At 40.0% G+C, this 14,573-nt stretch overlaps 1 protein-coding gene across 2 annotated transcripts in view; it reads left to right on the top strand.

Moving 5' to 3' along the window:
* The window catches only part of LOC127660523 (transmembrane protein KIAA1109 homolog), a 72,572-nt gene that overhangs the window by 21,100 nt on the left and 36,899 nt on the right, over nt 1-14,573 (top strand). For both annotated transcript variants that reach the window (XM_052150822.1, XM_052150823.1), the window contains exons 19-41: nt 224-417; nt 759-959; nt 1,421-1,558; nt 1,646-1,822; nt 3,123-3,251; nt 3,388-3,507; nt 3,923-4,203; nt 4,481-4,725; nt 4,811-5,006; nt 5,199-5,994; nt 7,908-7,978; nt 8,064-8,237; nt 8,744-8,864; nt 8,948-9,094; nt 9,185-9,306; nt 10,529-10,713; nt 11,309-11,530; nt 11,622-11,833; nt 12,062-12,213; nt 12,503-12,653; nt 13,435-13,587; nt 13,963-14,203; nt 14,280-14,425. In XM_052150822.1, the coding sequence (XP_052006782.1) occupies nt 224-417; nt 759-959; nt 1,421-1,558; nt 1,646-1,822; nt 3,123-3,251; nt 3,388-3,507; nt 3,923-4,203; nt 4,481-4,725; nt 4,811-5,006; nt 5,199-5,994; nt 7,908-7,978; nt 8,064-8,237; nt 8,744-8,864; nt 8,948-9,094; nt 9,185-9,306; nt 10,529-10,713; nt 11,309-11,530; nt 11,622-11,833; nt 12,062-12,213; nt 12,503-12,653; nt 13,435-13,587; nt 13,963-14,203; nt 14,280-14,425 (4,574 nt within the window). The remainder of the gene's footprint in view (nt 1-223; nt 418-758; nt 960-1,420; nt 1,559-1,645; nt 1,823-3,122; nt 3,252-3,387; nt 3,508-3,922; nt 4,204-4,480; nt 4,726-4,810; nt 5,007-5,198; nt 5,995-7,907; nt 7,979-8,063; nt 8,238-8,743; nt 8,865-8,947; nt 9,095-9,184; nt 9,307-10,528; nt 10,714-11,308; nt 11,531-11,621; nt 11,834-12,061; nt 12,214-12,502; nt 12,654-13,434; nt 13,588-13,962; nt 14,204-14,279; nt 14,426-14,573) is intronic.

Raw genomic sequence — 14,573 nt, forward strand, 5'->3', positions numbered from 1 at the left:
GCAAAAGGTTTGTATCAAGAAACATAGATTTAGTCAAGTGTGTCCAAACTTTTGACTGGTAGTGAACAAGATTAGTTGAAATTACCATTTTATTTTTAAAACAACATTTGCTAGATACACTTAAAAATCTGAGCAGTTTATTTTTATTTTTTAATTTTTTTTAAACCTGTATAAATATCAGTCACAACTCTGGCATGGATTTGTTTTGTGTGCCTCTTTTCAGTGTCAGAAATAGAGGAGTCCATGCTGTCAGCACTGCGGCCACCAGAACTAGTTCCACCGTTGCCTCCTCCGCCTAGAATCCCCTCTGACCCCAACCTGCTGCCCCCAGACTGTTTACATGTGGAGATGGAGCTGAGCCCAGACTCTCACATAACCCTTTATGGTCCTCTGCTCAGAGCACTGGTGTCCATCAAGGTATAAGTTAAGGCTTTCAAAACTACTCCTAACTAGCTAATAATCTCCAGCTTGGTTTGCTTGTAACATGCATTGTTGTGCACAAAGTGCTCCAGGTTTATTTTCTTTTTACCATTACATAATGTTAAATATAACTGATTACTACAGGTTACTATACAAAAATCATTGACACACTGCAACTGTACACTGGGGTGCTTTCAACTAGCGGCAGAGCGTCTAGTTGACTAGGCACTGGAACCTCTAGTGTAAATGACAATTTATCTAATAACTAAAATGTATAGCTCAAATTTCCCACTTTAAATGAATATATTTGGTGGTGGTTGTGGTATGTCTCTGTGCAGGAAAACTACTTTGGAGAGGATGACATGTACACTGACTTTGAGGAGGCTCTCTCCAGCCCTGTGCTGAGTTCCTGCTCTTCTTCATCTGGTTGGACAGGGGTGGAAAAAGGCTGTAAAGAAACACCCCACCCTCTCTCGCTACGGCCCTGGGACATCACTGTACTTATCAATGTACACAAGATCCATGGACGCCTTCCCACGGTCAGTGCCACCAGCACATGCTTTAGAGGAGACCTGCAATTTAATACTTTTTATTTTCTGTTAAGATATTTAAGATTAAAAATCTCCCTTCAAGTTTCATTATAGAATTTTCAACTATTCAAGATGTATGGTGATGACATCATTGTAAAGCTTACATACGGAGTTGTGATCGGTCTTTATTGCATCTCTTTGAATACTGGAGTTTTGATTGTGATCTTCCATGAATGTACATCAACTAAAGTACATTGAGAAATTGAGATTCAATTTAACTCCTTTGTACTAAATGTCAGATTTTCTTGTTTCCATTGAAGCTCACCAGATCCTCTTTGTGATTTTCGTGGTTTTGATGCAACATTATATTTGCCTAAAACTTATTCTTGTTCTGCCTTGCAAGCACTGCTATTTCCTTCAGGAAATACAAATTCAGTTGTAAATATAGTATGTTTGTACTCTCTCTGAAGCATTGCAGCAGTGATGGTCCTGAGGGCCCCACAGGCTTCCTGGAGCGTCTGTGTTTTGAGATGAAGAAGGGCTATAAAGAGACCATGCTACAGCTTGTACTCTCACCTCTACATGTATTTGTCAGTGATAACTATCAGGTGGGAGTTGGATATGACCTCATCCGTATTCTCTTGAGTGTTGAGAGTTTTAGTATGTAATTTATTTCCATTCGTTTGTGTGTGTAGCGGCCTACAGTTGATGCTGTGTTGCGAGATGGGCATCTGAGCCTCTCGGGGTTGCAGATGAGAGCCCATGCCATGTTCTCAGCAGAGGGCTTACCAGTGGGCAGTGACACACTTGAGTATGCCTGGCTTATTGATGTACAGGCTGGAGCTCTCACAGGAAGAGTTACTGTTCCACAGGTGAGTTTGTGTGCCTGACATACTTTAAGGAACATTTCCAGTTTGTTTTTATATTGTCTATGTAGCACATCTGTTCGTTGTTCATGCCCAAAAGGGTTTTCAAGCGGGCGGGGGCGGGTGGGGGGCTCACCAAACTAGATCGTGCAGCCTTAAAAGCCAGGGCAGTCAAGGGCCCCTGGGCACTGGCCCCATTAGCCCGGTCGGTAGTCCATCCCTGGATATTCCTGCTGTGCGTAGCGGGGATCGAGACATAATACCAATAGAAGAAATGCAACGTAGCCCCCCTTAAAAGATTATTATGAACCATACAGATGAACTGAAAGGACTGGCTAGAACGAGGTAGCTTTTCTCCAAATTCACAGTGAGGCCAAGCATGTTTATATGGCTACACAGCGCGGAAATGTCTGCTAGAGCGTGCACGCGTGTTGGGGAATAGACGAGCCAATCATCAAGGTAAGGCAATATCTTTAATCCTGTTTCCTTAATTGTTTGAGAGCTGCCAGCATACATATTGAGAATAACCTTGGTGCCAGAGATAAACCAAAGGGGTAGGACTTTGAAATGAAATAAACTGTCTTGGAAGGCAAATCTGAGACATTTGCGGTGGAACTCTACTATTGGAATGTGTGAGTACAGGTCTCATAGATTGAGTGTAGTGAACCAATTGTTTTGGGAAACTATGTCGAGAACATCTTATATTTTCAACATCTTGAACCATAATCTCTTGAGGTAACTATTTAACACTCTTAAATCCAACTACATTGCATTTCTGTGTTTGTATTATGTTTCAATCCCCGCTATGCACAGCAGTAATATCCAAAGGCTGAGCCACACTCTGCCGATCAGGAGGCATGAAATAGAACAGTGTTCACTTGGCCAATTAACAGAAGTGTTAACATTCCCTTGTGCCAGTTTCTAAAATCTACTTATAAATTTGTCAATGGATAGTCAACACTTTCTATTTTCAATGTTTATTTATTTTCAAGTTTATGCATTTGAGTAAATATTGCATAAAATAAAGTGTTCACTTTAGAATTTTTGTTTAAATCTGATTTGCAGTTGGTCAATTATGTTATGTTTATCAGCATTTATATCTGACATCAGCCATTTTGCTGTCTAGACATTGATTGTATTACTGTAAGAACAGTTTGTTCATAGATACTGAGGGAAATTGATTTTAAATGATTATCAACAGCATGCCACAGATGCTGTAAATGGATATTAAGTAAAAAACAAACATATAATATTGCTTTAATGTACTTAATTTAGCAGAACAGAACTGAGAATATTTGTGTTGTAGTGTGCCTCACTTCTGGAGTGGGGCGAGGCATTTGTGTTCCATGTGATGTCAAGAGAGTTCCAGCTAGAACAGCCAAAACCATCTGGCACCTGCCAACATGGAGTCGATCGCAGAGTCTGTGATTCCAAGGTACAATATAAATGCTCATGCACACACACACACATGCTTATTTTAGTGTATGCCCAAGAGAGAATGATCCCTTCTGAGCTATCAGTATGTTTGCATCATTTTAAACATGACAATACAACTCTGTGTGTCTGTGTAGAATGCAGGTCTGCCTGGTCCTTGTCGGACATCAGAGGATCTGAAGTATATCATGACTCGACTGACGGTTGACGGAGCCCATATTTTCATTGTTGAACATGGCTGTGCGGCCAACATTAAGGTTAGTGACTACAATCAGGTGAACTAAAACTAGTGACTCACAGCAAGCAGTTCCCAGGTTCGAGTCCCGGCTCACCCAGGGCCTTTCTGTGTGGAGTTTGGATGTTCTCCCAATGTTTTGTGGGTTTTCTCCAGGTGCTCTGGTTTCCCCCCAGAGTCCAAAGACATGCAGATCAAATGAATTGGAGACTCTAAATTGCCCGTAGGTGAGAGTGAATGTGTATGTCTGTGTGTGTTAGCCCTGTGATGAACTGGCCACCTGTCCATGGTGTACAGCTGGAACAGGCTCTAGCACGACTCTAGTTGCAACACTGCATGGGATAAGCGGCTATAGAGAATGGATGGATAGATAAAATTAGTGATACTGATTAAATTTTTTGAGACATCAGTAATAATTGTGTATTTGTACCCACCAGACCGGAGCTTTGCGGTTGGCCACCTGTAACCTGCACACAGCAGCTGTGGGTGAAGGCATCAGTGCCGTTCTTCAAGATGTTGTGATTGCTCAGTTCATCGAGCAACAGGAAGTGGCAAGACTTGGCCTGCCCCCACCACTCCTTCGGCGCTCTCATTGGCTTGAAGCCGGTTCTGTGACCTTTAACCTCATCACTGCGGATGTGGCATTGGCTGCTGATCATCCAGCCAAATATGAGGTCCAGAGGCATTTCCTGGAACTTCATGACATGAAAACAAAGAGGTTCATGCACTTTTTATGATTTATTTCATGTCTTAACATTTTTGTATTAATTATGAAGTGTATATTGGTTGTTTTTTATTTTAAACCTAACAAACTTCTTTTTTTTTTATTGAATGTTTTGCTTAAAATGTGCATGTGCTATTTTTCTTTAAAATACATGTGACATGGTTTGATATTTTGTTGTCTAATACAATGACATTCATGCATTTGAATATTGCTTAAATATAGGTGGCCACTCTATTTATCATGTTGGTCTTTGTTTGGGTTTGTGTGTTAGACTTTGGTTCCTTTGGCCAGAGGAGAAATATAAGCGAAGTCGTAACCGCTGTGGATGTCTTGGCGGATGTCGCTTTTTTGGTGGCACAGTTGGTGGCCTGGATTTCTTCCGTCTGGAGGAAATCACACCCTCATCATGCTCTGCCTTCTCCAGTGTTAGTGCTGAGTGTGACATGTCGTATGGCCAATCACTATTACATCCAGGAGAATGGATTTTCACTAAGGAAACTCCTAAACTCTCTGATGGTATATTGCCATTGTTATTTTTGATTGTATGTTGATTGTTTGCCATGTGAACTGTTTTACTGGAAACTTATTGATCTACATGCAGGTAAGGGTGTTGGTATGAGGCGAGAAACGTGTTCTCCTGCTCCAATGGCAGACATGGAAAAACTTGGCCAGCACCTCAGTCTGCACGTACCTCAACGTTCTCACAGTTCTGCCTCTTCCTCAGAGGAGAACTCTTCCTCCAGTGCTGCCCTGCCTCTACTGGCTGGAGAACGAGAGAGTCCCTCCCCCTCTGCAGAGTGAGTCAGATACATGTACTCCCAGATTATATAATGTAATTTACAGATTTAGTGTGAACCAATCTATACTCATTAGTTCTTTTTCTTCTTATTATTGCGGTGTTCTGATGGCAGAAACATTAACAGAGCCGAATGAAAATACAAGAACCATTTACGCAACTTTATTTATTTTTACTGTGTTTGTGTTTACAGGTTAATGAACGTCACCACTGATGGTCCTCTTCCTGAGGGTCCACCACTCCGCTCTCCACTTCGCTCTCCTCTCAAGCGTCAGGCCTCTGTACAGTCAGCTCGCCTCGGCAGCACCAAGAGCTTATCAGCTGCTGTCTTTGCGGAGAAAGTCACGCCTCCTACTGGTGTGCAGTTTAGCAGCGAGGTTTCCCGTAGTGATGAAAACGTTCTGGACTCGCCAAGACAGAGGAGAAGCTATGGGTCCTTCCCTTTCACTCCTTCAGCCGATTCTAGTACATTCCATCAATACCGCTCGGTCGACTCCTCCATGTCTGTGGCCGATAGTGAAGCCTACTTTAGCGCCAATGAGGAGTTTGAGCCAATCAGCAGTGATGAAGGGCCAGGTACCTACCCAGGGAGGAAACGCAGACGAAGACAACAGGGTCAGCCCTATGCAGAACACAGCCGCACCTCTTTGTACCATAGTGTAGAAGGACCTCTATCAATCTCTGAGACTCGCCCACCTCCACTGCCTAGCCACACGTCCCAAGCCTCATTTGTGTCTGCACTTGGATTGGAGGAGGAGGGCTCCATTGAAACAGAAAAGGCAGAACCAGGCCTCCTTACAACACAGCCACATTTAATGGCTTGTTACCAAAATTACCTAGGGCATTACCATGTGTCAAACTGGGGCGTGAAACAGCCAACCAATAAGAGAACATCCAAGTCATCGTTGCATCGGCCACTTGACCTTGACACGCCTACAAGTGAGGAGAGCTCTGTCTCCTTTGACCAGTTGTCCATCCCGTCCTTTAAGGTTGAGTATTGTTGTTTTCTGTTTCATTATTATTTATTACTAATAGATTGAATCTCACAAATAAATGTTCATGTAATACTGCACCCTGAAATCAGAATAAAAAAAATAACATTTAATATTAGTAGTGCATATATTTTGTTAAACTATAATTTAAATCATTCTGTCCAGACAGTGTTCTTTTTTTATTTTTTTAAAATAAAACAAATACTATAATCAATACTACAAAGGATTGTTTATGTAATTTCTGTAAATAATTCACGTTTACATGCTGTTTAATAATTCACATATTTACAAGTTTTTTTTATTCTAATATTATTTTCATAAAATGTATTTTATGAGTAAATAAGTAAATTATTAAGTTTCATTTACAAATCTGACATATTAATTAATTATAATGTATGTGTGTGTGTGTATATGTGTGTGTGTGTGTGTATGTGTGTGTGTGTGTGTGTGTGTGTGTGTGTGTGTATATATATATTACACACACACACACACCCTGCATCACCCTGTGATTCGGCCACAGACACGCTGTTGTTCAATGAACAAGTAAAATCATTTTTTAATAATTTTTTTTTTTGGAAAAATGGAGTACGGTCATTAAAATGCTTTGGAACAATGGAACTACTTTCTTACGCTGCAGATTAGAATCTGCTGTTGCTGGTTCAAACTAAATGATGCCTCCAAGCCTCCGTTAGTAATTAAAAATGTTCACTTCAGAAATAGTATCACGGCTTTTGCTGTGTGTGTTTGTGTGTGTGTGTGATCACCTGTTGCACTCCCAAGCAGAGATGCTATTAGCTTTCTGAAGATCAGCTCTCTGTGGAAAAAAAGCGGTCCAAGCAGGGGTATTTCTCCTTATTTTGCAGTAGCTGCACGCAAGAGTCATTCACTAAAGAAACTGCAATGTCCTCCATTTTAAACCGTGTGTCCACTCCAACTTTAGTAGTAATACATGCGATCACGAAGAGCTGTGTATGTAAACGGCTGAAGCGGCTTCACATCACATCACCTAACTGGCTCATATTACACATAAAAATAATCTTTTGCCACCACCTGCTGGCTAACATATGTAATGTCAAAGAAAATACATGTTAAAAAAGACAAACCATAGCTCTTAACAGATCTGCATCTGCACAGTGTAGGTTCCCCTTGTGCCGCCAAAGCAGTGCCAACCTGCATCCCAAAATAGCATTCTGAGATGCTAATCTTCTCACCACAATTGTACAGAGTGGTTATCTGAGTTACTGTAGACTTTGTCAGTTTGAAACAGTCTGGCCATTCACTGTTGACCTCTCTCATCAACAAGGTGTTTCTGTCCACAGAACTGCCACTCACTGGATGTTTTTTGTTTTTGGCTCCATTCTGATTAAACTCTAGAGACTGTTTTCTGTTTGAAAATCCCAGGAGATTATCAGTTACAGAAATACTCAAACCATCCCATCTGGCACCAACAATCATATGCATTATCAGTGATTTGGACCTTGGCATGATTTTTGTTGCCAGAGGGGCTGGTTTGAGTATTTCTGTAACTGCTGGTCTCCTGAGATTTTCATGCACAGCAGTCTCTACAATTTTCTCTGATTGATGCCAAAATCAAAAACCATCCAGTGAGTGGCAATTCTGTGGACAGAAAAGCCTTGTTGATGAGAGCGATCAAAAGAGAAATGCCAGACTGGTTCCAACTGACAAAGTCTATAATAACTCAGATAACCACTCTGTACAATTGTGGTTGGCTTTATTTTCTTTATAGAAAATACAATTTCAAATTATTTTCTTTTGATTCTGGGGTTGAAATATGACCCAGAAAATGTTTAATGGTAGTTTTTTATGAAATTCACCTGTATGTTAGTTTTCTTTTATTGTTTGCATATTAAAAATATATTGTTGTTGACTGAATTTGTGCTCTATCAAAGATGGTGAAGGCAGGTTTGTCTGCCAGCTCTTTATTGGACAGAGGAGTTCAGCTCATGGGAGATCCAAACAGGTAAAACGAGATCTTGGAACAAAGTATGCTAGTTTTTCAATGTCATTCAGCATTTGCATTACAAACAAGCATTGTGTGTTTGCAGCACACCTTACACACCCCTTGACAAGCGGGCAATGGACAACACTGATGAGGACACAATGATGGAGGACTGGTCTGTTGATCAGCCACTTGCCCAGACAAGAACAACAGCCATTGTAGAGGTCAAAGGGGCAGTCAATGTAGTCCTGACTCCTTTAGTAGCTGAAGCACTGGACAGGTCAGACATCACAGTGACTTTCACACACATTCTGATGGGGTTCACTAATGGAATAAGTGAATAATAAGTTATGTTGTTCCAAAGCAGTGTGCTGTTATTTATTTCTGCAGAACACAAGGAGAAATTTTGAAGAATCTAAGCGCATGTTTTTTTTCATACAATGACAGTTCATCGTGGCCCGTCTGTTAAGCTCCATAAACGTATAATAAAAGTAGCCCGTTAGACTTGTGCACTACATTCAAGTCTTCTGGAGCAAAACAGTAGCTTTGTGACCATACCATTGAGTGACTGAGTTTATCTGAATCAGTCCAGTTTTATTTGTGAACGAATAGTTCATTTCCAGTACTTTTCAATTAACCAGTTGATCCGGTTCACAAATCAGACTGAACGATTACCTCACGATTGACTCGATGATCCAGTCGTGGTAGTAATAGCAGCATTCAGCTTTGGAACCCTTTAAAAAATGCTGCCGTGTTCATGAAAGGCCTCTTTTCTGTGCATTGTAGGTACATTGAGTCCATGGTTCACTTTGCCAGTATTCGCCACCCTGCATCAATCCTGGATGACCTGCATGGGAAAGTGCTGAATGAAGTGTATCAGATCAGCAAATCCACTGTCTCTGAGTCTGTAAGTGATCAATGACAAAATATATAGATGTTGACCGCACATTTAAACATTAATGTGATCATGATGATAAATGTGTTTTCCAGAGTACAGCCAAGCCAGAGCACAAAATATCTAAGACAGAGGGAATCACACCTGGATCTCTGAATACACCCCATGGACAAACTGATCTATCGATCAAACCTGACAATGTGAAGATAAAGGGTTTGCAGGCTAACGTCACTGTGCCTAAGGTACGTTTGTGTGTGAGAAAGAGAGATCTTTTGTGTGCTTAATTTTGTGTGTTAAATTGGGAGAAAGTAAATGTACATGTGTGTTTGCAGGTAAACCTCTGTGTGCTTCAGGCATCAGTTGAAGAGTGTTCACCCTCCAATAAGAGTGTCACACATGTCTCTCTTGTGTCCTTGTGTTTCGACCGCATTGCCACTCAGCTGCGCATGAACAGGTAATACACATTTCTTCCCAAATCTTTTTCTCTTTGTAAGGGATGCATTGATATAGATCAGTATTGATCGTAATATTTATATTATGGCCTATAGCTGCTATAATGACTGAGCACTAAATGTCTTTTTTCATTGGCATGCAGCCAAAATTGAAGGCTTATAACTCTACCAAAAAAACCAAAGGAGGTCAATTGTGTGGTATCATTTGAAAGAAAATGTAAAAAAAAAAATTATGATTTATTATATGATAAATAATGTATCCTAGTGAACATAAATGTCTCCAAACAAATAAAAAATAATAATTGTACATAAGAACTAATTACACATGCAAATACAATAATGACTAAAGGTATGCTATCTCTCCAAAGCATGAGTAATTAGAACTCAATCAGTTCCATTCTGTGTCATTTGAGCCATCATTAAGTCTGGCACATGTACTTGGTGCCATCTACTGGTGGCCATATGTAATTAGCATGAATGACATCTCTGCCCATATTAGAATGACTTCCACCTCTGGTTGAAGCGATTTGAATCCTTATTTGATTGGTTGATCATTCCATGTTGCTGGACAATGTATTACATAATTTCCGATGAAGATCTGATCCAGATTGCACAATGTTTGTGTGGATTATCTAATAACCTATGAATCCGATGATGTTTTATGTGGGCTTGTTTTAATGCGACTTATAATAATTTATGTCAAAGACATTTTCTTAGATATTTATCGCCATAATTTTTTCTTTGAGAAAACAAATAGGCTGGTTATATCCTACTCTTTTAGAGCTTTCCAACAACATATGACACACGGCTATTTGAGCAGTTTGGTGTTTTTACCGATTACAATAAAATGTACAGTGCAGAATTATAAAAAAATTCTCAAAACGGAACACTTCTGTTTTGTGGTCAAATTTCAAAGCAATTGTTCAATTTTGGTAGTAATACCTACATGCATTGTAAAGTGCAGCTTCTAAGCTTTAAAACAATACAGATTGGCCAGCAGGATTATCCGATCTTAAATGGTTGAGTATGTATTACTGCAGCGTTTTTTAATTTTTTTATTAATTTTAATTTAGGAAAACAAAATTCCTGATTTCATCTACTTCCTATAGTGTCCTAATCAAACACATTCCAGTCATTTAAAAATCTGCTTATAATGGCTGATACTGATATGGACATGCTTACCATTTTCATGCGGTCTGATTGTATTAATGCATTATGTATAAGGGGTATAGTGGAGGACACCGAAAAACCCTCTGTTATGATGGAGAAGTTCTCCTCTGCATCGAAGATGGCGCCCCAGTCCAGCGGTTCTCTCCGCTCTAATGCTGGGATTGAAAAAGGCAAAGAGATTGCAGCCAGACTCAACATTCACCGCATACACAGCCAACTACGTGGCTTGGACTCATCAGGTACCTACACATACTCAGACTTTAAGTAAATATTTATTACACATCTCTCTGGAATAGTTGATTGTCAATGGTAGCATTCTACAATCAAATATTTGTATATCATGACAGCTTAACTATAAAGTTGACCATTGTCCCAAGCAAACGATTTCCTACATAGCCAGATAGATGTCTCTCATATCACTCTGTGGGCTCTTCTCACATAATAAATTAATTTAAACTCAAAATTATATTTTTAATGTTTGTTTATTTGTTTGGTAATTAGCTGTATATAAAGTGGGTAACCCTATAAAAAGGTACAGCCAGCTGGTCATTATGGCAAAATGTACTGCTTCAGTATGATACAAGACTGATCACCCTGTCGCTGGCTATTTTGTGATAATCACGATTGCAACCATTGACCATACTTTTTCCCATATATATATATATATATATATATATATATATATATATATATATATATATATATATATATATATATATATTATACTAACTAACTTCATCAACTTCATAAAAATATTATTCTGTTTGGGGTGCTGTTGAATGTCTTTGAGAATTGAAAATATGTTTGTTCATTGCTTGTGTGTGTTTGTTTCAGACCTTGGAGCTTGTGCTATCACTGCCATTCCCTTTGAGAAGTCCAAGGTTCTCTTCAGTTTGGAAGAAACCGATGACTTTGTTTTAGTTGATGAGACTGAGCCCCACACCTCCACTGATCATGTCCCAAACCACTCTGCTGACCACACCCGCTCTGGAGCTAGTCCTGAAAAATGGGGTTGGATTATGTTTGAGTGTGGGATTGAAAACCTCACTGTCAAAGGTACACATACACACAGCATTCCATCTGAATTACAACTAACATTATATATTTGTGAATTGGGAATTTGAGGAATGCTCTGACTCTTCTTCAGGTGGGCGGCAGTCGGGAGCCGTTCTCTACAGTGCATTTGGTGTGATGGGTGGGGCTGACAGTGGTGTTAGAGATGGAGTTTCGAAATCGAATGGTTCTAGTGGTTCTCAGACAGGAAGTGGCTACAGCACTGATGTTTCTGATGACAACCTGCCCAATGATGCACAGAGCCCTGCCTCTGAACCCAACAACAACTCTGACTCTGACGAACAGGTTCTCATATATTGTCCTTTTATACTTATATGTAGGCCCAGATGGAATTGTTGTGTACTACATTTTCGCAAGGGACAGCGGATTTGTTCATCAATTTTTAAAGATGATGGGAGTTCTGTAGAATTATGCCGAGTCCATGTGGGCCTACATATTGGTCATATTTCCTTTTTTCTTATCTTCCCTGCCTTTGTATGTCTTATATTATTTTTCCACACTATGTTGTTTAAGGATGAGGGGGTGGAGTCAGATGACCTGAAGAAGGACCTGCCTTTTTTGCCGCCGCCTCCTGACTCTAGCAGTATGAAGCTGACTATAAAGGAGATCTGGTTTAGCTTTGCTGCCCCAACCAACATTCGTTCTCACACTCCAGCTATGTCCAGGTAAGCACATAAATGTCTGTTTATATTAATTGGCCAATTGGACACAATTACCATCAGATGCATTAATCACAAAGTGGCCAAATATTCATAAATTAATTTGCCTGGTTTAATATATTGGTCCATTTCTTTTTAGAAACTGTAAAATTCTTGTATCTAGTTAAAAGGAAATCATGGAGTAATATTTTGTTTCAGTGTCTTATGTTGTCAGCTGAGCATCCTTGGCTTGCTGGTAATCTTACACACCAAATTTGTTCTTTGCTCCAGCTATGTTATTGTTATGTGTCTGCAGGCAGCTGAATCTCTTGAGCACTGCGACGCCTGCGGTTGGAGCATGGTTGGTTCCCATTGACCAGCTGAAATCCTCCCTGCAAAAATTAGACATGGAGGCCACGCTGCGTGTGTGTGCGGTTATGGGCTGCATAATGACTGAGGCATTGGAGGTCAGACATGTCGCACCTTCTCAGATACTTACGCTGCTAGCTATGCACACACCCTTGGACTTAAAGGGATGGTTTATCCAAAAATTTTAATTCTCTCACTTACCTCATGCCATCCCAGATGTGTATGACTTTCTTCTGCTGAACACAAATGAAGATTTATAGAAGAATATCTCAGCTTTGTTGGTCCATACAATGCAAGTGAACGGTGGCCAAATTTTGAAGGTCCAAGAAGCACACAAAGTAAGCATTAAAGTACTCATAACGAATCCAGTGCTTAAATCAATGCCTTCAAAAGTGGCATGATAGGTGTTGGTAAGAAACAGATCAATATTTAAGTCCTTTTATAGATTTGTCTCTCTCTCTGCACAGTAGGTGGCAATATGCACAAAGAATGCGAATCGCCAAAAACAATAGTAAAAAAATTACTTAAATATTCAACTGTTTCTCACCCACACCATCATAACTTCTGAAGATATGGATTTTTAACCTCGAGTCTTATGGATTAATTTTATGCTGCTTTTATGTACTTTTTGGACCTTCAAGAATCGGGCTACCATTCACTTGCATTGTATGGACCAACAGAGCTGAGATATTCTTCTAAAAATCTTTGTTTGTGTTCAGTAGAAAAGTCATACACATCTGGGATGGCATGAGGGTGAGTAAATGATGAGAATTTTCATTTTTGGGTGAACCATCTGTTTAAGCAGAGTGTAATTCAGCAGAATCGTGTGCTTGTTTTAACTAACCTAATATTATATGCTTGCTTGTTTCAATCCTACAGAAGAAGAGTATTCATTTTCCATTTCGGAGCAAGTATAACCGTGTTACAAAGCGAGCACGTTATCTTCATGAGAACCCATCCTGCTTACTGTGTAATATTCTACATCGCTACCTGCAGCAGGCTGATTACAGCATTATAGAGGAGGCCACCATGGTGAGTCTGTATATTTGGATAAGTGCATGTTTGCGTGTTTATGTAATCTTATGGGCCATTCACACACATGCATTTTTGCATTTGTGTTTTTAATGTAAGCATGCGTTAGACAGATGTTTTTTGCCTGTTATGCTGTGTCTCACTGATTTTTCAGTGTCTTTATCTTTATATTCTATATAAAAGAACATTTAAGGTAGGAAGACCTGAACAATGGTTTGAGATATATGTGTACTTGTGGTAATTTAAGTGGAATATTTGACTGCGTTGTGGCCACATTACCACTTTAAGTCTTCATTACATTTTCAATATTTCAACGGCATGTCATCAGTAATTCTTTGTTAAACTTGTACTAATATATTGTCTTTGTCCCTTTAGAATGATGGACTTCCTGCTCTGGTCACCCTGAGAAAAGGTTTGGTGGCACTTGCTCGTCAGTGGATGAAATTTATCGTCGTCACTCAGGGCTTTAAAGCAGTTGGTCTGCCACGACCCCATCAGTTTCCTAAGCCCAAAGAGCCAGACCCCATTGAGCCTGAACCAACACAGGGGCCCGACTGCAGCACTGCCTTGCAGAGTGACACCAGTGCTGACGGAGCAGAGTTTGAGTTTGATGCTGGTAAATCTCACACACATTTGACTGATTTAGTAGAGTTTGAGATGAAATATTTATCTTTTGTATTATGTATTTGTAGGTGCTGTAAGTGAACATACCATGCTTCTAGAGGGAGTTTGTAGTCGTCCTGCTCCAACCGGTAACTCTGCCCCCGTGACTGGAGTTGAGATCATGCGAAAACTGTCCAAATCTCACACACACAGCGAGTCTGCTCTTAAGATCAAGGTTTGTGTGGGTCTGTTTGCATAGCATGTTTGATTATGTTGTTCAGGTTCGGTGAAGGGACAAGAAAGTAGTGATAATGAATCAGTCTTGTAGGGATGGGAATAAGGAATTTTGCAGTTCTGGTTTCCTATTCCGATTCCTTAACAAT

The sequence above is a fragment of the Xyrauchen texanus genome, chromosome 20 (genome assembly GCF_025860055.1).
Source record: "Xyrauchen texanus isolate HMW12.3.18 chromosome 20, RBS_HiC_50CHRs, whole genome shotgun sequence".
Taxonomy (NCBI): Eukaryota; Metazoa; Chordata; class Actinopteri; order Cypriniformes; family Catostomidae; genus Xyrauchen; species Xyrauchen texanus.